General features: G+C 56.3%; 2 protein-coding genes across 2 annotated transcripts in view; one reads left to right on the top strand and one right to left on the bottom strand.

Annotated features, from left to right (window-relative positions):
- The window catches only part of NTMT1 (N-terminal Xaa-Pro-Lys N-methyltransferase 1), a 46097-nt gene that overhangs the window by 6962 nt on the left and 15524 nt on the right, over nt 1–23611 (bottom strand). The gene's annotated exons all lie outside the window — the stretch shown is intronic.
- C10H9orf50 (chromosome 10 C9orf50 homolog) lies at nt 2329–8642 on the top strand. Its single transcript, XM_064490893.1, has 8 exons — nt 2329–2851; nt 3118–3205; nt 3308–3421; nt 5588–5748; nt 7282–7450; nt 7604–7760; nt 8089–8169; nt 8589–8642. Exons 1-8 carry the CDS (start codon nt 2329–2331, stop codon nt 8640–8642), a joined length of 1347 nt encoding a protein of 448 aa, XP_064346963.1.

The raw sequence follows: 23611 nt of genomic DNA, 5'->3' as shown, positions 1-23611 counted from the left end.
ACCTCTGGCAGTGCCATGAGGTTGCCACTCCAAATAAGCAGAACAAGTCCATTAAGTTTCCATTCCAAAAAGGTTGCCTCCCCTAATCTCCCATACACAGAAATTCCAGAGAGTTCCCTGAAGCAGCCTTGATGGAAATGTGAGTTTGCAGATAGGTAGACCTTGTGAACCTCTTCAAGCCTCAGTATCCTTTTCTGCAAGATAGATGTAATAATTACTCACCTTCCAACATTCTGAGGGTTAAATTTGTGGGACATTGTGCATCAAGCCTTCAGCCCTGTGCTTGGAGCGAGCTCTCAGTAAATAGAAGCTGCTTCATAAAATTCATCACAATATTCATATGTATCATAATAGTCACAATATTCATCATAAGTTCTTTTTTCCTAAACTGACATCCTGACTTAGATTTACAGTGATTTCCTCTGGGCGTTCCACAGCAGGTGCTTAAAGTGTGTTGCTCTAATGAAATGAAAGCTATGGTGAGGGGTGCGCTGAAAAGGGTCACCTGCTGTTGAGTCCCCCAAATCTGTCCATATTATTTGGCACCTCTAAAGTACCTCTCTAGGGTACTTTAGGTTCGACTTGGTCCCCCTGGCTTGGGCCTTTCTCCCAAGCATCATTTTCCATGTCTCTACGGCAAGGGGATAAACTTGGACAATCTCAATTGCTGGAGGTGTCTGTAATATTTGGGGGGCAGCTCTGAGCCTAACTCTTTTAGGGGCACCTAAAAATCCACCCCTAACTTTGCTTCTTGTCAATGGAAGACAAAATCCCTTCCCTACACCTGGACTCCAAGGCCTTTTGGGTCTGGCCAGCCTGCTGACCTCAAAGCTTCTTGCATCTCTGAATTCCCAAGCCTTGCACATAGTATTTGTTAAATAAATGTTTGCAGCAAGTAAGGGTTGGAGGGCTTCTTAGAAATCATCTAGTTAGTCTGGTGTTTCAAGAGCCACAGATGGGGGCCCAAAAGTCCATTTCACCATGGAGCCCTGAGAAAGGAGAGATTTATCCAGAATCACACAGCAGGCAGGAGCAGAGGGTCAACTCAGAACTGGTTCTCTTAGTTTCCAGGTGCACGGCATTCTTACTGCCCAGCCTTCTAGTGGAAGTTCCAGAGCCACCCAGCCCAAACGTGACTCACCTGAGCCTCCCAGAACCAGAGGGGTAGCCAAACCCTGGTTCCTTCTTCGCTGGCTTGGGCTTGGCTGCCCTGGCCAGGAGTCCCACGCCCTCTTGTGACTGCAGCCTTGGCATCCTGAGCACAGCAGCCCCGCCCTCTGCCCCTAGCCTCAGTCCCACTTGGCCTGGGGTGAGGGGCGGATCACAATGACTGAAGAGGCCCTAGAGGCAGCAGGGAGGGGCCCGCGGAGGGACCAGGCCAGGAAGATGGGCTCTCCCAAGGACCAGCCCACCTGTTAGGGGGCTCTAAATTCAGGGGACTGTCTCTGGCCCCGCCTCCAAACCCCACTGCGGTGAGTGTGACACTAGAAGACAGCTCAGAGTTGACAACCATCTTGGAGTGGGGTATGGTAGGGAAGAAGCTGGCTCTGAGACCCCAGTGTCAGAAGCTGGGGTCGGTCTGGGGCTCTGTTTCTCAAAGAGGAAGTTTGTTAAAAAAAAATATGCATCTTCGTCCCACCCAGGACCCCGTGAATCAGAATCTTGGGTATCTGTATTTTCAAGAAGCTCCCACCCACAAGGGGCTCTGGGCCTCCAGCAGGACTGGGCAGCTGCAGGGCAGGTCACCCTTTCAAGCTGGTTCCAGGTTCCCGATTCCCACGGTAGCGCTGATAGCAGTAACAGGACGTTAAACCCTCCAAGTGCTAAGTGCTCCGTACCACGTGGTGCTATTTCACGCTCCAAAGGAGCAAGTGCTCCGTTATCCCCATTCTACAGATGAGGACACTGAGAGAGGTTAATTGCCAGTCTTGCTCAAGGGTACAGCTAATAAGAAGTGGAGCTGAGAGTAAATCCTAAATAACTTTTTAAGAAACGATAATAATGTCAGCTAGTCTTTGTTGAGCATGTGCAACGTGCACTATTCTAAGCCATTTACGTGGGCTCGCTCATTTAAACGTCACAGCAACTCAAAAAGGTGGGTACTCTCGCCGTCACCGTTTCTCAGGTGAGGAAACAGAGGATCGGAGCGCTGTAGCCGGGAGCCACTTACTACTGTCTGGCGAGCCAGTGGTGGTACCCCCCCAAACCATACTGCCCCGCTCTGGGCGCTATGGCCTGGGGGCTGGTCTATGCCCGCCTCTCCACTTCGGACGGCACCCCCCGCCCCCACAGGCGTGAGGATGCCCTGAGCTGAGCGCAGGACCAGACATGCCCCGGCGTCACCCCCGCTCCTGGGCCCAGCAGGTGGCGCCCGAGGGGCTCCCCGGCGATGGCGTTCGCCGAAGGAAAGACCCGGGGCTGCCCAGGCTACTTCTGCCTGAGCTCCGAGCATCCTCTGGCGTGCGGGGCTTCTCCCGGGGGTCGAGGGCCTCGGGGAGCGGCGCCGACTGGTGGGAGGACGCGGGGTGTGAGGCCTCGCACTTAGATCCCGGGGTGGGCGTCAGGCGCTCCCGGCCGCGCCTGCCCGCCTTGCCCACCCTGGCCCAGCGGGCGGCGAGGAACCGGACAGGGCTGAGGCCGCAACTGCTGCCGCCCCTGCTCTGGGCCCGCGAGCCTCAGGAACCGGCGCCCTCGCGCCCCGGGCCTGGACCGTGCGAGGACCCGCGCAGGGGCTCCGCCAAGGAGGTCCCCGACTCCTTGAGCGCCCTCGTAGGAGAGCTCCTCCCCGGCCGGTTCCGAGAATTCCTGTGCCAGCTCGGAGTCCAGTGTACCCAGCAGACAAAGCCACCGAGTGAGGCCCTGCTGGACCTTCCAGGGGGCGGGGCAAGGGCGGGGCTGAGTAATTTCCGGCGGGGGGACGGTGTCCCACCACCTGGCATAGAATGATGCTAGTGTGCGGAGTAGGCCTGGTAACCACCCCTTGAGAGCAGGTCTACCATTGCCCCTACTGTACAGATGAGTAAACTGAGGCCCGAGGCCATACAACTAGGTAGAGCCTAGCAAGGACTGTCCCCAAGCGAAGGCTCATAGCTATTTCCACCTCCTCCTGGCTCCCAGCACCCTCAGCATCGCAACATCAACGGGGTGTATCAGAGCACTGCAGAAGTTCTCAGTGTCCCAGCGGCTCCTTCCTCCCAGACCTCCAGTAAGTGCCAGCGACCTGCTGCTGGGGACAGGGTTGTCATCAGTGCTCCGACAATGGGGAACCTTGATCACTCATGCCAGGTGTGGTCTATTTGTCTTCAAGGGACCAGTCATCACACTTCAAGAATAGTCTGAAGAAGATTTTGCTCCATCAGATACCTGCCCTGGGGCCCTTGAGGAGAGACCACTCACAATTTACCACAGTCAAGGCCAACCAGTGAGTTATGGGAGGGTGGGGGCAAGGGAGTGGAGAGAAAGAGCATTTCTTTCCTTCCTTTCTTTGCTCTGACTTTCACCCATGAATTTATCTATCTGTCCACCTATTCATCCATCTCTGTGTCCATCCATGAATCAGGTCTTCTCCCAACTTGTTCAAGAATCACCCATCAACATCTATGAATCCATCCACCCATGAATCAAGTCTGCTACCAACACATTCATAATTCATTCATGGATCCACACATATATTCATTCTCCCATTCACCCTTCCACCCTTGCATACATCTCATCTCTGAGCTAGGTCTTTTACAACCTGTTCATGAATCTCTCCATTCATCCATCCATCCATCCACTCATGAACCAGGTCTCCTATTGATCCATTAACCCACCTAGCCATCCATCCACCCATCCATCCATCCATTTAACTAGTCATCCAGCTATTCACAAACTCCCAGAATTCTATCCATCTATCCATGAATCCAATAATCAATCATCTACCAATCTTTCCATCCACTTGTAAATCCAGGATACTATCCATCTCTAATCTAGTCATGAAGCCATCTACAGGTCTGCGTACTCATCTACATAATCATTCATCCACCCATACATCCATACATCTACCCATCCTCCTAAGATTCAGTCCTTCTATTACGACCTTTTCTTTAATTCATCCATCAGTCCATCCATCCACCTGCCTTCAGACACCACAAATGGATCAGAGTAGGTGCCAGAAATGAAACACATCTGCCAACCTAGGAACTTTAAATCAATCAGGCCACTACTTCTCACAAGAAAGAATAAATAAAAGTATGGAACTCATTATCTCAGATGTGAGCAACAGCAGGGGTGGACACCACATTGTTTCACATTAAGGAGCTAATTCTTGAGCACCTTTCAGTGAGTGGGATTCCCTGGTAGGTCCTGCTGAGGACACCAGGGTGCCTTTGAACAGGCTCCAGCGGCCTTTGAGAGGGGAAGCTGAGGGTTCAGACCAGCACAGAGCTGGAGCGAGCCTTTGTCGGGTCCTGCAGCCAGCACTGAGCAGGCGTGCATAAGCAGACAACTGTTGGGTAACTAGGTCCCAATGCCTGTAGCCAGCACTGTCTTGGCCACCTCCTGGCTGCCTGGTTCTTCAGTGGGCTTATGAAAAGCATCCCTTCTGTGTCGACATGGACATAAAGATGTGGTCAGATAAATGGAGGCAGTATGTCAATATGCATATACTTAAGGTCAAATATGGCATTTCTAAATAACAGAGCCATGGATGGATCAAGCCAGCCGTCCTACAGCCCTACCCTGGAGGCTGAACTAATGACAGTAAATAAATGACAGTAAGTTAATGACAGTAGCAATAACAGATACGTTTTACTGGTACTTTACCAATATCAGATTCCTTACCTTGTCCTGGACGCCTCACGTGTTACTTGCTGCTCACCAAACTCTTATAAGGAAGCTATTCTCATGCCTATAACACACAGGACATAATTTAAAGGGCAAAAAAGCAAAATGGAGAGGGCAGTCTGCTCCAGGCCACATGGCTGGGAAGGAGCATAATTGAAATCGATGATTATGAGAACAGCTCCCGGTCAGAGATGTTTACTCCTGGCCCCGCAGACCCTGGGCAACGTGCACCGAAGTCCCTTTCATCTCTTCGCTGCCCTGTACAGTGGGCACAGTGATGATCCCCATTTTTCAGACAAAGAAGCTGAGGCTCAAAAGAGTTAGACTTGACCCAGGACCGCCTGACTCCTGAATTCATATCCTTATTCTCGCTGCTGGATTGCTTGACGTGTGAGTGCCCGCTCTGGAACCAGGATTTAAATCTCAGCTCTACCTCTAAACAGCTGTGTGACCTTGGGCAAGTTGCAAAAAAAAAAAAAAAAACAAAAAAACAAAAAAACAAAAAACCCAACTCTGTGCCTCAGTTTCCTCATCTGTAAAATGGGAATAATCATCATGTTTCCCAGGTGGTGTGGATTTCGTGGGCTGATGCCTGTCACGCACTTGATCCACTGCCTGGTGGGCAGGACGTGCTCAGGAAACACTATGGTTGTCAGGGTCTCACAGCGAGCTCCGGGCTGGCGAATGTGTGTGGTCAGGGTGGCGTGGGGCGCTGGGGGCTCAGGCCCTGGTCCTCCCCTGCCCCTCTTGCTTCTCTCAGCAGGCCCCACTCTACACAGGGTCCCAAGCTCAAGGCTGTGCTCACCCACAACTCCTCGGGGGAAGGCTCAGGCCACCGCAGGCGGTGTTGCCCTTTCCGAGTGCGGTTTGCTGATGAGACACTGAGGGATGCAGCACTCCGCTACTGGGAGCGCAGCTGTGCAGGTGAGCAGACAGGATGAGCCCTGGACTCCAGAAAGTTCCAGCCTGGACAGCAGAGGCCATGGACCTGGGTCCTGGGAGTTAGGGGCTGGCCTGCAAAGGCCAAGAGGCAGCTGACCCTGCAGAGGGGACATCTGAACTGGCCTTTTAACAGAAGCCATTAAGGTGACCTCCAAGGACTAAGTAGAGGGTCTGAGGTCCAACAGAGTTGTCCCAAGGCGGGTGGCACCAGGGAGAACAGTGGCTGCCCAGGCCTGGCCACCACGGAAGGACTTCTTGCTGCCAAGGGTTCCCACACGCCCTGTCTGCCCACCTTGGAACCAGCACCACAGCCTGCAGACCCCTCGTCTGGCCCCGAACATGGCCTCCAGGGGCTGGAGGAGGTAGGAAGGCACCAGAAGCATCTTTTTCCCACATCCATGAAGGCAGGCCTCCGGGGCCTAGCTGAGAAGGTGCCCAGAAAGTTTCAGAAGATCACACCTCTACGGAAGGCCAATGCTGCCTGGTCCAGACAAGCAGCTGGAAACCAACCACCAGGCCCAGAGTCTCAGGCAGAACCTGGCTCTTGGCAATTTGGGGACAGATACGATAGTGTCCATTTTGGCAGGGCTTCCAGTGTCTTCTGAAGTGGCCGTGGAGAGTCAGGCCGGAGGAATACCTGTCCTTGCTCTGGTATGACCTTTACCAGGGCCCCTTTCCCCAGCTGCTCGGTCCCTTCTCTTCTCAGGAGTCCAACAGCCACATCTATTTGTTAAGCACTGACTGTGTGCACTTTCAGGGAACGGCTGCCCCAAAGCCTCCCTGGGGGTAAAGCCCTCAAAATGCAGGACCTTGGCCAGACCCAGCCCCCTTCGGGCCACAGGAAGTTGGAGGTGCAGGCTGCAGTTGTGTCCAGCTTCTAGTTGTTCGATGGGGAAGCCAAGGCCCTGAGAGCAGATGACACAGCAACCAAGAAAGAAGCCACAGAGTCCCCAGGCCACCCCTGGAGATCCAAGGAAACGGGGCACTGGAGAAAGTTGCTTGCAAATGGCAATTGGGTAGAACGGGAGACTGGGTACAGGGGCTGGGTTATAGCCCAGGGCACCCGCGCGGGGCTCGGACGGCTGCTTCTCAGTCCTTTCCACCTGGGGAGTCTGGGGTTCCTGGCCAGCTGGAGGGGCAGCTCTTGGACACGAAAGGCTCCCATCCCCAGCTACCCCTTCTAACTACATAGGATTCTCAGCACTGTCTCTTAGATTTCCTGGGTAGAGTGATTGGCCTTCCCACTGTGGGAAAGGCAGCCCATTTGGGGCTGGAGCAGGAGTAGGTGTGGGGGGGGGGCGGGGGCACAGCTTGGGTAATAAAGGCGGAAACAGTCATGCAGGATAGTTTTAAAACCCCAGCCTTCACTAGAGGCAGCCAGAAGGCACAAGGGAGCCTTGGGTTGCCATGGAGACGGGGCTCTGCCCGGTCTTGCCTGCCAGAGGGAGGAGGGGAGAGTGGGGGGGGGGCGCCCCAACCTGGGTAGAGAACTCACAGTGGCCCTCTCTCCTCCAGCACAGCAGGGTGTCACCAAGAACAGGACAGCCAACCGGTCAGGGCCAGCGGCATCAGAGCGGGTGTTAGGGAGTGTCGGGAGATGGCTGGAGAGTTTGCCCAAAGCCCTGTACCCCGGAGCCAAGGAGGAGACCCTGGACAACTCATTCACCTGGGACTTCCCTGGCCTGTGAGGCTTTGGGGAAGGGGACAGGATTCATGCATCTCCCCACACTGTAAACCCCCCTGTCCAGCAGTGGTCTGGGTCCTTGAGGGCCCTGCCAGCTGTGGGTGGACCTGGGACTCAGGGTCCCAGGAGCTCATGAGTTCCTGTCCCCCTCAGGTCCACCCAGGAGCTGAAGGGCCACCTCTCTGAGGACACCTCCATGAACAGCAGCCTGCCCTTCATCCCTAGGGCCACCATCCCGAGGCAGCGGGGGGACCTCAAAACCTTCCTGGAGCAGGTGGGCAAATCACCCTGTTCCTGGAGCCAGAAGCTGGTAAGCAACTGCTGGCAGCTGGCCACCAGGAGCTCTCCTTGCCCAGTGGTGGGTGCCCAGTGGGGTGGCCCAGGGCTCCGGGTAAACCCCACTGTGTGCTCAGCTCAGGGGTGGACTGTAGGGCTGGGCTGCCTGGGTTCAGATCCCAGCTCCTTACTTGCAAACAGTGGGGTCTTTTTGCATATCAGTTTCCGAATCTGTAAAATGGGGCTGACTGCAGTGATTTGCCTCCCCGGGCTGCAGTGTAGAATCCCTCTGGGCCCAGGGAACCCCATCTCCTGCCCAGAGGCCCCCTGCATCACCCAGCTGGTCCTCATTCTCACTCTAGGAGTCCTTCCTGCCCAGCCTGGTGTTGCACACTGTCCTGAAACGAGGCCACCCTAAGGGGTACCAGCTCCTTCTGCCTTCCGCAACATCTCATCGTGCTCAGAGATAAATGGCCACTGGAACCCAAGCCCAGGCGTGGACATGGGCCAGGAGTGAGGAGAGGATTTCCCTGCCCTGCAAATAAACACACATCCCAGGTGGCTGGAACCTGCTGCCAGGTCTCACCCTACAGGATTCTCCAGGTGCTTGGCTGCTGGTCTTGAGGGATGGGGCAGGAGTCCTGGACCAAGGGGGAGGGAAGGGGTGGAGTCACAGCTGGGATGGGGCTGAGGACTGGGGGCAAGGTGTCTTCAAGGGTCAGGCTTGTTCCAAATGAGCCCCTCTTCTGGGAGGTGGAGACTGCCACATACCTCAAACTTGGGACCAAGCCTCTGTCAACCTAGATCAGCCCACACCTGAAACAGGTGCCTGCCCTGACCACTCCCCCCTCCCTGACCCCAGCCTCCATCTTTGACTGGAGCCAAAGGCAGTCTGCTGACCACCTCTATGGGGTGAGGGCATCCAGACTCTGGCTGACGGGGCAAACATTTGTCTTATGTGTTCCCCAGGTCAGGTTCTCACCATCTGGTCCCTGGAGGGCAAACATCTGGGTGGGCAGAGGCCAGATGTTTCTCTCTTAGTGGCAGGAAAAGGTAGGAAGGCACTAGGAGCATCCTTTCCCAATATCCATGAAGGCAGACCTTAGGGGCCCAGATGAGGAGGTGCCCAAGAAGTTCCAGACGATCACACCTCCACAGAAGGCGGGCCCTGGCTGGTCTAGCAAAGCAGCAGTGTTCTGAGCCACATAGGAGAGGGTGAAAGACAAGATGGTGGGAACTGCCTTGGAGGTTATCTGACCGCTGCACTGACCCAGCAGTGCCACCCCGCTTCGCTTGTCTGCCAGGTTAGGCCCTGCCACACACCTGCACTCCAACTGCTGGGCAAAGTTTGAGCTCCCTCCCCTCTCTTCTTGAAGCAGTGCTTGGGCACCAACCCCTGGCCAAATCCCGGATCGAGTTCTTTATCGCCACCTCCTGGCCAGCGAGAAAACAGCCACGGAATCCACAGCTAAACGCTGTGTTAAGGGATGGCTGGGATTGGGCTGGACAGGCAGTGGGGATTTTAGGACCAAGACGGGTTGTGGATGGGGGAGGCCTGTTTTGAAGGGGTGCTCTGGCTCCAAAAGAAAGGCCACAGGGGAGTGGGATGGGGCTGTGTTGCCACCCCTCTTCACTGGGGACTGTAGTGGGATTCCAAACCCTGGATGACCTCTCCTCTCCATCCCATTTCTCAACTTTCACTATCCCTCCTCCCCAGTATTTCTATTTCCTGAAAAGTCTGTGGGTCCCAGAGGAGGCCTGATTCTACTGCACCTCCTCCCCGTGGCCTTGCACAGCCCATGTCGCCCTCTCCGAGCCTCAGTTTCCCTGGCAAGGCCGCGGCCACCCCAAGCCGGCCACCGGCTGCAGCGCCGCGCTGCGCCCACACGGGGGCAGTGTTGGCCTGGCTTTGGTGCCGCCCGGCACGGCTGAAACTTCTCCGCCTCTTGCTAAAGGGTTGGAAACTTTTCCCCTCGCGCCGCCCTCGCGCCTCCCTCCCCGCGCCGCGCGGCCTCCTTCCACCTGCCTGAGTTCGAGGCCGGACCGCGCGAGGATGGGGGCGTGCCTCCCCCAGCCTCTAATTTCTCTTTCTCGCCTTTTTGTTGTTGTTAAACCAAAAAACTACTAAGCTTGCGACAGCGCCGTCAGCCACGAGCACTGGGAATGGAGTCCCGCGTGCAAGGCACAGGGCGGGGATGGGGGGGGGGGCGGGCAGCCCTGCGGCATCTGGGACCCCAAAGCAGGACGGCCAGGGCGCGGCCCTACAGCGTCCCTGTACTTCCTGGCCGGCGGGGTCGGTGTGGGGACTCCGCGGGCCGCCACGTGGGTCCGGCACCCCGGCTTCTCGGGGACCCCTCCCCTGCCCGCCGCCCCGTCTCACCAGCCTCCCTTCCGCTCGCATCGCCCCCCTCGCCCCCGCCCTTCATTTCTTCTCGCCTCTCCCCGTCCTCTTCCTTCTTCTCCCTCCGGTCGCCCTCTTCCTCCTTGACAAACGTGGATTCTGTGTCAAGAGGACCCTGAGCAGCAGCTCGGAGCCTCACCTCCCGCCACTCACAGCGGAAACACACGGACACACAGGGACAGCCGCAGACAGGCGCCCGGTGACGCGCCCCGCACACACCACATACACACAAGTCAGACACACACCACGCACGCACACACCCAACACACCACACAGACCAGAGGAACACACAGCACACAGATGCACACCATGTAAAGATGCGCCACAGACACAAGCCCCCAGATACCCCCCGACACGCACCACAAACACACCCACACCCGTACAGAGACCCACACCACAGCACTTAGAAACAGCACATCCTCACAGAGGACGCACACATACCCTCCCACTGTTAGGGTCTCCTAGCGACCCCAGCCTCCCCATTCCGGGTCCACTTGTTGGCTCAGAGGCAACCCCCATCCCGTCTGTAGATCTTTCCAACATGCCCCTGCTCCCAGCAGGCAGAGCTTGAACTTGAACGTGGGGGACAGAGGGAGGGAGGGGTGGGAGGGAGAGCTGCAGGGAGCACCTGGACCCCTCCCCAGGGTCCCCAGCAGGGTCCTTTTTGCTGGTACATTTCCACTCAGGGCTTGTAGGTGGCCTGTCCCTCCTGGGCTCCTGGGAGCAGTGCAGCTGGAAGGCCGAGGAAGTGGCTGTGGCTGGAGCTGGTTGCCCCAGCTTTTGCTCCCCACAGTCCCAGACCCCCTGAATCTCTGGGGGGCAAGGCAGGTGTACCCCACCACGGGTCTCTTCCACTTCTTGTCTGCCTTCTCATTCTGAGCAATGGTAATCCCCACCCCATTTCACCCCCACCCCCATCCCACCCTGGCCCTTGGGCAGAATTGTGCCAAACCAGGGTTGGGGGCAGTGGGAGTTGGGTTTGGTTTGGGGTGGCGGAGAGGGAGCAATGACTCCCATACAGGACAAAAGGAAGTGATGGGAGAGGGAGAAATTCACTGCTCTTTTCTCTTGAGCGCTCCCCCATCTCATAGGGCCTCTCCACCTGAGAGGGCATCTCTTTAGCCCCTCTGCAGGGGAGACTGAGGCCCAGAGAAGTTAGGGGCTCTCGCCCAGGCCATGCCAACCGCAGGAGCTGGATCTGGGACCAGATCCATACGTGTCCTAGGCCAGGACCCAGCCTTCAGCCACACACAGAGGCATTCTCTCAGAAGAACAGCCATTCACTGTTGGGAAACAGAGGCCCAGAGAGGTTCATTTCTTTTTCAGCGTCACTTAGTTTTCAAGTGTTGGAGTCAGGATTCAAATTCAGCAGGAAGAGATGCCAACAGACAATCCTGGGGCTCCCCCTCCTCAGGGCAAGCAGGGTGGCCTGGAAGATGCTTCCTGCCCCTTCCCCCGCCCTCCGCCCCCACCCCCCACCTGGGGCACCCTGGAAGCAGGGAGAACCAGGGCAGGGTCTGGGAGGGAGAGAGGTGTATTCGGGGAGGATGTGGAGACTGGCACAGAAAAGGACAGGAGCGAAGGGTCTTGTGAGCCAGAAGCCTCCAGAATTCCTCAGAGGGCGGGGCTGGACCCATGGGGAGCGAGAAAGGCAGCCCCAATGCCAGTCGGGGCCTGGCCTGAGAGGGGGCCAGAGACCCGATGGTGCTGGGTAACCAGAGCAAGCCGGCCCCGCACGGGGCTCCAGGGACATGAGCTGCCCTGGCGGCTCATTCACTTTCATTCTGCAGGCAGTTACTTGAGCACCTACTGTGTGCCACACACATGCTGGGCCCTGGGTGCACGGTGGGCACCAGCCTGCCCTCAGGAGGCTACAGTCTGGTGGGGGACATGGATGGACTCAAATGGGCAATTCACAGTGATAAGTGCTCTGATGGGAGACCCGGGCTCTGGGATGGGGGGCTAACCCAGTGTTCAGGGCATGGGGTGGACACCTGGGCCTTGGATGACAGTGAGGTGAGGGTGTTGTTAGACCCAGATGGGAAAAGGAGCCCAGGAAGGGGGGTAACTGTTACAGTCCCTGCAGCAAGGCTGCTGCCATGATTCTCAGCACGGGCCGGGGGAGCCAAGGGGCCCAGGGGGCTGTTGACACGGCAGGGGGAGAGGCCAGTGTTCCCCTAGCCCAGAACACACACACGCGCACACACACACACACACACACACCCTGTGCCCTAGCCATGAAAGGGGATACCCCCTGCTCATTCCAGGCCCTCGGCCTTTGTGCCGGTTATCTAAGTTCCCCCTCCCCCACCATGGCCTCCCTTTCCCTGACATTTCTGCCTTTTGGGGTCCTGTTGTCAGTCCCTCCCAAATATGCCCTGAGTGATAGATGGGCTGCACCTTCCGGTGGCTCCTGCCGAAGACCATCAAACTCCTCCATGGAGACAACACATGCTGCCACCTCCAGACAGCCCCACAAGCCTCAACACTTCCCTGTAAACAGCCTTAGGAAAGTGGTGACACTGTGTTCACTGTGCCATTTGGGCTCATCATAGCCAGCCTCGGATGCTGGGTGGGGCCCGAGCCAGAAGCAGAGTTCGGTTGGACCCAGCAAATTGGGCTCTGGAACCCTCTTGAATAGTGGCACTTGGACCCAAAGAGCCAGGGGCTGCTCATCTGCTGTCTCCCATCATGAGGCCTTGGGGACCCTTAATGACTCACCCACCAGGGTTTCCCGGGTTTATTGTCTGCACCTGGCAGCCCTGGGGATTGTGGTGACACCCGCAAGCTCCCGGGGAGCCCCCGTCTGGGCTCTGGGCTGACTTCCAGCTCTCCCAGCTGCAGAGCCCAGCAAACCCCAAAGAATCTTCTCCCAGGAACCTGCTGGCCCAGGCAGTCCGAGACCTAGCCTGTGCTCTCCTGGGGAAGATGCCTCCCCAGGCTGGGTCTGGCCCTGAGTACCTTCTAACAGTCCATAGCCAGCTTGTAGTGTTAACGAGGGCGACAGGAACCCACATGAGCACGACAGACCCAGGTCCTGACCTCCTGGAGCTTGGAGTCCAGCTGGGAGTCACAGAGGCATTGTGACTAAGGCTACTGAGCAGGTCCTCATGCAGACACTTGTCCAAAGGCCGTCATGCTCCAAGCTCACTTATCCATACAGGAGGACACAGCTCTGTGAGGTAGGCAGGCCCTTAGCTCCACATTAGAGATGAAGAAACCAGGGCACAGAGAGGTTAAGTCACTTTCCCAAGGTCACACAGCTGAGCAGCAGATAAGACATCAGTGATAATAAGCTGTGATGAAGGAAGGACAGGCAGGTGTACAGAGGAGCACAGGGTGTCTGCTTCCTCTGAGGCAGGGGTTTCCTCCTCCAGAAAGCTGGCCCAGATTTCCTCCAGCCCAGAGGGCAAGGCCCAGGGGGGCAGAGCTGGAGCCAGTGTCCACAGGCTGCCTACCTATGGTAAACTCTACCCCTACCTTAGTTCTGTTCCTTCTCCTCCAGTCACAGACACATTTATTGAGCACCTACTGTGTACCAGGCTCGGCAAACAAGACTGTCAGCACTCTGCCTCAGGGAGCCCACACCTTGGTCAGAGAGATAGGAACGGGGCTGGCCTCACAAGTGTGTGACCCCTGCGGTCAGTCACACGGGGCCTCACCCAGGAGGGCCCTCCACTCGGCTTAAATCTCTGTGGCTCCCATCGAGATTCTGAATCAGTTTTGTGCAAAGGGACCTACGTTTTCATTTTGCCCTGGGCCCTTGCAAGTTGTGTAGCTGAGCCTGGACACAGCTATTAAACTGTGGCAAATGCTGGGCGGGGCTGTAGGGAGGGCTGGCAGGCAGTCCGGGAGGCTTCTTGGAGGAGGCAGTAACAGATTGGCCTAGGCCTGGGCTTTGTCCTGATCCCACATCCTGTCACTGGTCCCCGGATCCCACAGGGCAGCTCCCTGGGAGCTGGGTCAGCATCACACAGGAGGTCAGGAACAGCAAAGCTCCAAGGGGACCTTACAAATACCCCTGCGTGTCTGTTTGGGCTAGATAACGCGCGGGCGCAGCATCGGTAGGCACACGCCTCCGGAAACCAGAGAGGAGAAAGCCCCGCCCAGTCGGCCCCCACCGGCCCTGGCCCCTCCCACTGTTCCCTGGGCACCACCAGAGTTGTTCTGTACCATACGAGGAAGTGCGTACGAGCGTGTATTTTTGCATTGTGATGCTGATTTGTGTGTGTGGGGGATGTCAATCTTGTACACGTTCTGTATTGCACACACTTCCTGCTCTTAGCGTTCCCACTTGACAGCCTAGCTGGGAAATCACAGAAGGCTCTTTCAAGGTCATTTAATTGCATAGATGGAGAAACGGGGACCCAGAGTGTCCCAGCAAGTGTGGGTGTTCTGGTGGCCCACGCACGGCTCCTGGCCTTGGCAGAGAGGCTGTTGGTCCTTCCACGTGCTCATGCGCACCCAGGCCTCCCTGACAGCCTCTCTCCTGTCCTAATTGCAAGGACTGCTGTGGAGGGAGCCAAATCTCTATGCTGTGAAGGAGGTACTGGGATGATCCGTATTTCTACGTGAGGCTCAGAGAGGTGCAGGTACCGTCCTAGGGTCACACAGCTGAACAAAGGTTGGAATCAGCAAAGCTGCACTGCCTCCCAGAACAGGTTCACATTTCCCGGGGAGAGGGAACTGCCCCCTGCCATATACTGACAACCTCCCGATGCCAGATGGGGCAGCTCCAACTTCAGCAGGTGAGAATTGGCCAAAGGACCCTTCCAACCCGACAGCCACCAGGATGGAGCTGGCAGGAGTCCCAGCCAGGCCTGGAGGGCGGGGCCGGGCCAGGTGGCCTGCTGGGGGCTGGGGCAGGTGTGGGTACCTGGCCCCCAGGCCCCAGCTGCACCGAGGTTCCTGGCACGCGCCCCTGGGCAGCCTGTGCCTGTCGCCAGAGAGGGCTGGCGTCAGCTGGCTGCATGTGCCTGGGGCAGCGATTCAACATTTGGGTTCGAAGCGTTATTTTTATTGTGTTTTGTTTATTCAAGGCTCGCCTTTGAAATATGTTTTGATGCCTCCCCATCCCAGAGAAGGGAGCTGGTTTGGTTGCATCGTACAGCCTTGACTCCGCCTTAAAAATAATTCCCCTGGAGTTGGGTGCTCATTGTCCCTGAGCACACGTGGCCCCCCAAAGTGTGGGTGTCTGTGGTGGGTCTGCCCTGGTCAAGCAGGGGCAGGCAACAGGCAGCCCCTCAGAAGCTGTGTGAAGACCTCCAAGCACTGGGGGTGCCGTCCATGCTGGCACAAGGAGGCTCAACTTTGGGGGGTCATGAGGCCTTCGGACAAAAGCTAAGGACTTTATCTGTCCAGAAAAATGTACCAGCACACCAAGCTTTGCAGTCAATTCTAGGAGCTTCTAGAACCTCCTGAGGCCTATCCACAGACCCCTCCCTCCAGTTTAGAGCCTGTTCCTGAAGGAATCCCACAGTCAGCCTTTTTGGAATAATAAATAATCATCTTAGTAGCTAAAACTGAGCACTTACTGTGTTTCCAGGGCTGTGGTGTGGGGTTTCTCAGATCAATTCCTTTATGCCCCATAATTGAGGCACAGACAGCTTGGGTCACTCACCCAAGGTCACATAGCTGGTAAGTGGCTGAGTGATGGAAGCCCCACCAGTGCAGCCCAGTCTTTACTCTTAACCTAGCACGTGTGCATAGGCTCGGTGTCTGGCCCCTTGGTAAACTGAGGGTTAGGCCCTGGGAGTGGGGCAAGGGGGACCCCTAGGTCTGGCTAAGCTTGGTGACTGGGGTCCAGCCCTTGTGAGAATCATATAAGACCCACCTGGGGACTCCCCTGGCTCAGGGCTAGCATGGGGGCACCACCTGGGGAGCTGAGGTTACTGGGGGTGAAGGAAGTGAAGTGCAGACACCGTCTAGCCCAGGCTCCTCCTCCCTCCATCTCCCTCTCCTTTCTGTGTCCTTCTTCCTCCCCTCTGCCTCCCTCCCTTTTCTCTACTCCTCTTCCTCCCTCTCCCTTCTCCCCCCTCCCCGCCCCCATCCACAAACAAGGCGAAGACTTGCTCATGCCCACAAGCACCTGTGCATCTTAGGGTAGAAACTGCTCAACCCCTTACACAGCACACTTCTGAGAAGCCCAAACCACGTCTGGGGGAGCCACTGATCCCACTCAGTTTGCACATTGGCTAAGCCCCCAGCCCAGGCCAGGCTGCCCAATCCCGGCCTCGGCCTCGTGCGGCCCCTCCCTCCTTCCCCAGTGCAGGGAGGACAGGGTAGGGCCTCCATGGGCCTTCCAGGCTGGGATTTTCAGCGTTTGTGGAGTTAAGACCCTAATACTATTTTCCAACAGCTTTTGGTGGTTTAATAGAATTGAGGGTAAATCTAACTTGCAAATTTTCCCTTTTGATCTCCCTTTTTTCTTTTAGTAGCTCAACAGAGCTGGGTTTAGAACAGGACTGGAGACAGCTCCCTTCTCAATCCTGCTCCCAGCCAGGGTACTCCTGAGATTTGAAGTCCTGGCGTGCTACTGAGGTGGTTGCCAACTTTCATTCCCTGCTGCCCCCGCCTCCTCTCCCCTGCCTCAGCACTGACCTGGCCCAGGTAGAACAGGACTGGAGACAGCTCCCTTCTCAATCCTGCTCCCAGCCAGGGTTCTCCTGAGATTTGAAGTCCTGGTGTGCTACTGAGGTGGTTGCCAACTTTCATTCCCTGCTGCCCCCGCCTCCTCTCCCCCGCCTCAGCACTGACCTGGCCCAGGCAGGCTTCTCCAAACCCCAGGGACCCACACCTTTCTGCCTTCTCCCAGGCTCCCCTCCTCTGCAGCAGGCTTCTGGCTTCATTAAGCTCCTAAGCCAAACCCTTTCATGCCCCCAGGGCCTTTGCATGTACTTTCCCCTCTGCCTGAAATGCTCTTCCCACTAGCTCCACTGACTCCTATTTAACATCAGGTCTCAGCTTCAATTTCTCCTCCTCGGGGAAGCCCTCCTGGATCCAAATTGAACAATGGTAATGTTACCGGTGCACAGAGGACTATTCTCAGCAGAACCGGAGCTCCGGAAGCACAGGAACTGAACAGGCCCCCAACACAGAGCCTGCCACATGGGAGGACTTCAATAAATGCTGGACAAGGGGCTCCCTGCTGTGTTCTGGGCCTCAGTTTCCCTGCCTGAAGGAGAGAGGGCAGGTCACACTCCTGCGCTTGCCACGTGATGATTCTCCGGTGCTCCCTCTGGGTTTCTGGCAAGGATCACACACATTTCACGGTATTTGACTTCCCTGATTATCTGATTTTCCAGGGAGGAATTTTAAATCTCTGGGTTGGGGTGGCATCTGCCTGATACCCGGGTACCCATCCCATCCCACCTGGCTGAGTGCACCTGACAACCTGGGGAGGCCCATTAAAACTGCCCCTTCTTGGCAGTTAAGCACCCCCCACCCCCAACCCCGGCACAGAGAAGCCCTGTCAGGCTCCATAGCTGTGTGTTGTTAGGCCCAAGGCGGGGATACTGGTGGTGGCAGGACTGCTCTCTGTGGCCAAAGCTATCAAACTCCTTCATGCCCCCAGGGTTCAAACTCTGACAGTCATTTCCTGTGAGACTGAGTCTTACCATGCATCCCTCTCTGTGCCTCAGTCCCTCAGCTACATACTGGATGTAATAAGGGTAGGTCGCAGCTGGGGTCCTTGTGTTGGCTGGGTGGTTCCCTGCCTGGGCTGTTGGGGATAAGAGGCTCGACTTTTCTCATCCCAGAGGCAGCAGCTAAGCTTCAAGTCTTTGGAGCAAAAAAAAAAAACAAAAAACAAAAAAAAAAACCCAGGTCCATACCCAGCTCTGCTACTTATCTGGCTGTGTGGCCTCCTAGGGGCAAGGTTTTCCCATCTGTAAAATGGGGCAATAGGTACACCAGCCTCTGAGGGTAGCTGCCCGCCAAGGTGAGCCCTGGCTCCCTGCTGGGATCTCAGCGTCTAATCACTAGGGAATCTTCCCAGAACACTTCTCCCCAGGAAGGTCCGGTGCCAGGGCTTCCTGAGCACGGTGGAGGGCAGCTGGGGAAACCGACGCACAGAGAAGGGCAGAACAGGTCTGAGGTCGCACAGCCCGGCCAGGATAGAGGTTGTCCCTGCCGGGACGAGCCGCACAGGCTTCTCTGGCCGCTAGGCCCTGTAGGGACAAGCCCAGCAGGGACGTGCAGGGCCTCCCCAAGGTCCCTGCTGGCCGAGCCGCGGGATGAAAGGGGAATCTGCCCAAACCTGCCTCCCTCCGGGCTCGCCCGCCCCTTCCGCAACCGGTTCAGGCTGGGGCGGCGGGCTTTGATGTAGGCGGAGGAGCAGCGGCCCCCGCGCCCAGCCGGCTCGGCTCGGAGCCTCCGGGAGGCCGACTTGAAAGGGCAGCCAGGGGCCCCGCCCTGTCTTCCCGGGACCGCCCGGAGGAAGGGAGGAGGCTAGAGGTGGGGTGGGGGTGCGGAGCGAGGGAGCGGGTTGTCCTCGGCGTTCAAGGCCCTGTCGGCGGTTGCCCTGCCTGCGCCCCTGGTTGCGAGGCTCCCACGCAACCCCTGGGCTAGACAGAGTGGTTCCCAGGTATTGGCCTGTCTCGGGCCTTAGCGCGGGCTGTTCCTCCTGCCTAAAAGGCCCTTCCCACCTTTTCCTGCCAGGCTTCAGGGTCAGCTCCTCATTTGGGGCTCTATCTCTTCCCAGAACCGCGCCCCAATCCCTTCCAGGTGCCCTCCTCCCGGTCCCCTGCTGCAGCGCCCCCAGTGGCGGCCCAGGCTCTGGCTATGAGCTCCAGGATGGTATCCCTGCATCCCCAGCTTGATGGGCTGTGGGCAGGTGCTTGGGGAACGGGGAGAAGGAATCTTTCAGTAACAGCAGTCATGATGATAAGCCTTAGGGGCCGGCGGTCTGGGGTGGAGGAGGAGGGGGCGCAGAGAGAATTCCAGGCTCCTAGAGCACATCCCAGGTTCGTGGTATACCGTGTCCTATCTTCCAATTACAAAGCTGGGTGGCCTTCCTCCCCCCTCCAGCCCGGGCCTTGCCCTCACTGCAGAGGGGCTCAACCACTGACAGCCCCGCCAGTCTCCTGACTGGCCCCAGGGTCCTATGATGCCTCATACCTGCCTCCTTGAACCCTCTCCTCTGCCGGCCCAGCTGATTTCCCCCACCTTTCTCTCCCAGCACCCCCAGAGTGGCAGGCTGGGGTTGGAGTTTTAGTTCCAGGTTGCAGATGGGGGACGCTGAGGCCCACAGAAGTGTCCAGATCCCAGAGCTGGCGTGACAGACCTGGCAGCGCTAGGCCTCGGGAAAGAGAGGGGCCTCTCTCAGGCTACATTCAAACCTAGGACTACCTTCACTCAAGGCCTCCTGGGAGGCTGAGAGGGTCCAGGCACCATCCCTTCGGGAGGTTTCCATATATTAAACACAGGAACAAATTGGCTGCAAGCCTCAAGATAGGTTTCAATGTTATGTCTCAAGAATTGATGTTTATTTATTTTATTCTTTTTTGGAGGGGAGTTAATTAGGTTATTCATTTATTTATTTATTTTTTTAATGGAGGTACGTACTAGGGATTGAACCCAGGACCTCATGCATGCTAGGCATGCATTCTACTACTGAACTATACCCTCTCCAAGAGACCTGATGTTTAGATGCATACACAGCACCATATAACTGGCTGTACGTGCACACAAATCCAAGGGCAGCCCTGAAAGGGGCCCACAGGAGGCGGAGGGGGGCGGTTAGTGGGCTGTGGGGTGGATGCGCTGCCCGCAGGAGCTGCGGCCTGGGTGGGCCAAACCAGATGTGAGCTTCAGCCTCCCCTCCCCACCAGCTCCAGCTTTCTGCCTCCCCAGGGTGTTGGGTATTCTGTCTGCAGCCCCCTGCCACCACGCCCACTGCCCCCCCTACCACCCCACACCAAGCCTGCTCTCTGCTGGGTTAGGCAGAGGGGAGAGGAAATGGAGAGCTCACCCCAGGGGCAGGAGACCTGACCGCTGCCTGGGCCAAAGCTCTCAGCCTGTTTTCTTATCTTTCCTGGGGATTTGGACTAATTCTCCTACTTCCTTCCTTTAATATATGTTTGCTGATCACTTATTTTGTGCTAACCCTGAGCTAAGTACTGTGGATACCTCTGTGGACAAGAGAGATTCATCATTTAGTGGGGGAAACAGACACGGATCCAATAGACTCAGTAATACAGGCTATGATGATGAACTACAGACAGTTTAGTGAAAAGGCTCTAACCCAGAGATCAGGGAAGGCTTCCTGGAGGAAGTGGCATGACTGAATTGAAAGCAAAAGCCAGGGCAGGTGAGAGTGAGTGGTAGGAAGGGCAGAGTAGGGAGGCAGAGGGAACAGTGCGTGGGCTGGATTGTGTGAGAGGGAGAGAGAGGAAGGACTTTCTGGAGGAGGGAAGAGAACCTAAGTGTAGCAGAGGCCAGCGGGTAGCAAGCAGTCTGGGCAGGGCCCTGGCTGAGCAGGGCTTTGCAGGACCTGAGAACCCACAGAATTCATCCTAGAATGTCCCAGCTGCCAGGTGGAGGGAACCCAATGAGTGCTACCCACCAGAAGCAGCAGGGATTAAGTTGAGGTTAGAAGAAAATCTCAGCCTGGATTTCAGACCCCACCTGGAATGGACTGACTAGAGGTGGAAATGAAGACCTGGAAGCTGGGCTCTGAGGAGGTACAATGGGTGGCGCTGGCCCCAAAGTGGATAGTGAGTAGAAAGCGTGTGTGACCCATTCTCCTGGGAGGCCTTTTCTTTCCCCATCTTGGTCATACTCCTCCATCCCTCAGGACCCAGTCTAAATGTTCCCTCTACTGTGAAGACTTCCAGAACACTCCCTTATTCCTGCACCCCACCCCCGCCCGGCCCCCTCTATGATTTCACACACGGTTCACCTATGCCTTCTAAAACAGCCATCTTTCACTGAACACCTACTGTGTGTCAGGTAGTTGCTGAGCACTTTGTCTCAGAGAGAGAAATAGCTTGCCTGGGTCCCACAGCTTGGAAGAGGCAGGGCTGGGCTAGGGGCCCAGGACCACCTACCTGACTCCACCCCAGGCTTGTGCTCCTGGCAGGATGGGGGCCATCTCCATCCCTTTTCCTCTCCTCCACTCCTCCATCTGTCAGATCTCAGCTCAGCTGTTCCCTCCTCCAGGAGGCCCTCCCGTGGATGCCTGTCCTCCCAGTCAGTCAGTCAGCGCCTCCTCCACTCCCCATATGGTTCTCCATCCCCTCGTTTCACTTCCTTCACTACTGCAATTACTTCCTTCATTGTTTACATGGTTATGGATCCTCCGCTACTTGACTCTCAGCTGAGTTCCCCGGGAGGCAGGGGCTGTGTGTCTGCCTTAGCACAGCATCTCTGTGTTGAAAAGGATTTGGTTGTTCTTCACACAGGGAAGATTTCAAACAATAGTGGTTTAAACAAGAAAAGTGTCAATTTCTTGCTGAAGTGAATACAGGCAGTCAGGGCTGGTATGAAAGACCACGGCCACTGGGGACCCAGGCTCCTACTGCCTTGTTGCTCTGCCATCCGCAGTATGCAGCTGCAACCTCACAGTGCACAATGGCTGCTCCAGCTCTGGCCTCCACGCTCACATTCTAATCCCAGAAAGGAGAAAAAAGGGAGGCGGCGTCCCAGCTGTCCTTTAAGGAAACTCCCAGGAAGTGAGCCCAGGCATTTCTGCCAACACCGCATTGGCCAAAACTTGGTCACATGACCATATCTAGCTGCAAGGGAAGCTGAGAAGTGTAGTCTCTAGGCCAGGCGGCCATGTGCCCAGCTAAGGATGGGAGATACTATTCTTATGGAAGAGGAGAAACGAGACCTAGCAGCCTGTGTCACTGTGCCCATCTCCTGGCTTATAACAGTAATAATAATGATAATGGTCATAATGATATGTATTTATTACTTTACTTTGCAGACATTTGATAATCCTCATAATAACCATCAAGGCAGTGAAACTGAGGAACAGTATCCGTCAAATCACCTGACCAAGGCCATCTAGCTGGTAAGGGGTGGGTCTGGGATTTAAACCTAGGGCCTTCTGACTCCAGAGCTGATACATCTCTGCTTCTCTGTAGTGCCTGCTGAATTGCTGCAGAAGGAATTTGTGATGTGACTGAATTTGTTCATCTCTGTGTGCCCCACAAGTGACTGGGCACCCCCCAGTGTGAGTTCCCCCCTCAGTGTGGATTCCCCACTCAGTGTGAGCTCCACCCTCTTGGACTGTCTCAGGGCCTGGGCTGTGGCCTCCAGAACTGAGCCTGGCCTGATGCGAGGGGACTCAGAGAGGTCAGCTCCTGGATGGAGCAGGGGATTTTGCCACTGAGAGGGAAGGAGGTGCAGGGATCCACTGGATCCACTTCCAGAGGATACACTCACTGTCTGCCCTCCTCCTGACCTCCTTCTTCTGCAGGAACCCCAGAGAGGAGCAAAGTAAAGGAACCTGCAACCCTGAGCTGGGGTGATGGAGGGTGCCAGAGGGCCAAGGCAGAGGGGGGAAGTGGTGGCAGCCCCCGGCCTCCTTCAAAAACTGGGACTGAATCAGTGTGAAAAGAAGATCTTTCCGGGGCAGCATGATGTTGGGGTGGCCCTGCCCAAGCCTCTGGCTCCTGGGGTGTGCTGACCCTGGGGGAGCAGGCAGGAGAGTCTGGGGGTGGGCTAGGCTCTTGCCTGGCCCTGCAGGAGCCAGGGATGTTGCCTCACCAGCAATTCTCCAGCATCTCCCTTGGGTGGTGGCTGCCTCCCCCTGGGGCATCTCTGCCAAGGAGCTCTTCCTGGGGACTTTTTCCTACTCAGTCTGGGTTTGGTGCAGAGAGAGGAGGCCCTAGAAAGGCCCAGCCTCCAGCCTTGAGGCGCCATCCCTCAGGGAGAGAGGCCCAGACAACCAGAGAGCCCCATTCTCTCTCCAACCAGCTCCACCTGAACACCAGGCACCCAACTGCAGGGCCCCTGACAGATTCCCTGCAGGCCTCCCAGCTGCGCTTCTGGCCCTACTTCTCCAAGTACCCAAAGTCCCAATTCTTCTCCCTACAGCAGGTGGTCATGACTTTTCTGTGCCATGGACCACTGGGGCATTTGGTGGCACCTCCACACCCTGTCTTGTTTGTAAATGTATCACAAATACATGGGATGATACTGGAAGCCAATTAATTTGAAATACAGCTATCAAGATATTTTTAAAAGCCACAGTTGTGATGAAATGATAAATGTGCTACTCTATTAACCATTAACAAGACTCAGCAGCGGGTCTAAAACGGAGGAGGGATGAGTGAGATTTTGAGAAGTCTGCATCAACTTTGATGTGATCTGAAGATACCAGCAATTTCTACTGGGAACAAAGCCGCAGGTACTGCTGAATACAGGGTGTGCTGGGTATGTTCATCACTGAAGGAAATGCTAAACTGGATATGGTTACAGGGTAGGGAAATTGAAGATGTAATCTTTTTCCCATCCAAGTTCATGAACACCCTGAA

Source organism: Camelus dromedarius, chromosome 10 (assembly GCF_036321535.1).
Source record: "Camelus dromedarius isolate mCamDro1 chromosome 10, mCamDro1.pat, whole genome shotgun sequence".
In the NCBI taxonomy this organism is placed as follows: Eukaryota; Metazoa; Chordata; class Mammalia; order Artiodactyla; family Camelidae; genus Camelus; species Camelus dromedarius.
This window is presented reverse-complemented; position numbering and strand designations above follow the sequence as displayed.

Coding starts and splice junctions, on each gene's coding strand:
- C10H9orf50 (XM_064490893.1), top strand. CDS start 2,329: ATGCCCCGGCGTCACCCCCGCTCCTGGGCCCAGCAGGTGGCGCCCGAG. Junction 5,749..7,281: donor CTGGGAGCGCAGCTGTGCAG/GTGAGCAGACAG, acceptor TCTCTCCTCCAG/CACAGCAGGGTGTCACCAAG. Junction 7,761..8,088: donor GTTCCTGGAGCCAGAAGCTG/GTAAGCAACTGC, acceptor TTCTCACTCTAG/GAGTCCTTCCTGCCCAGCCT.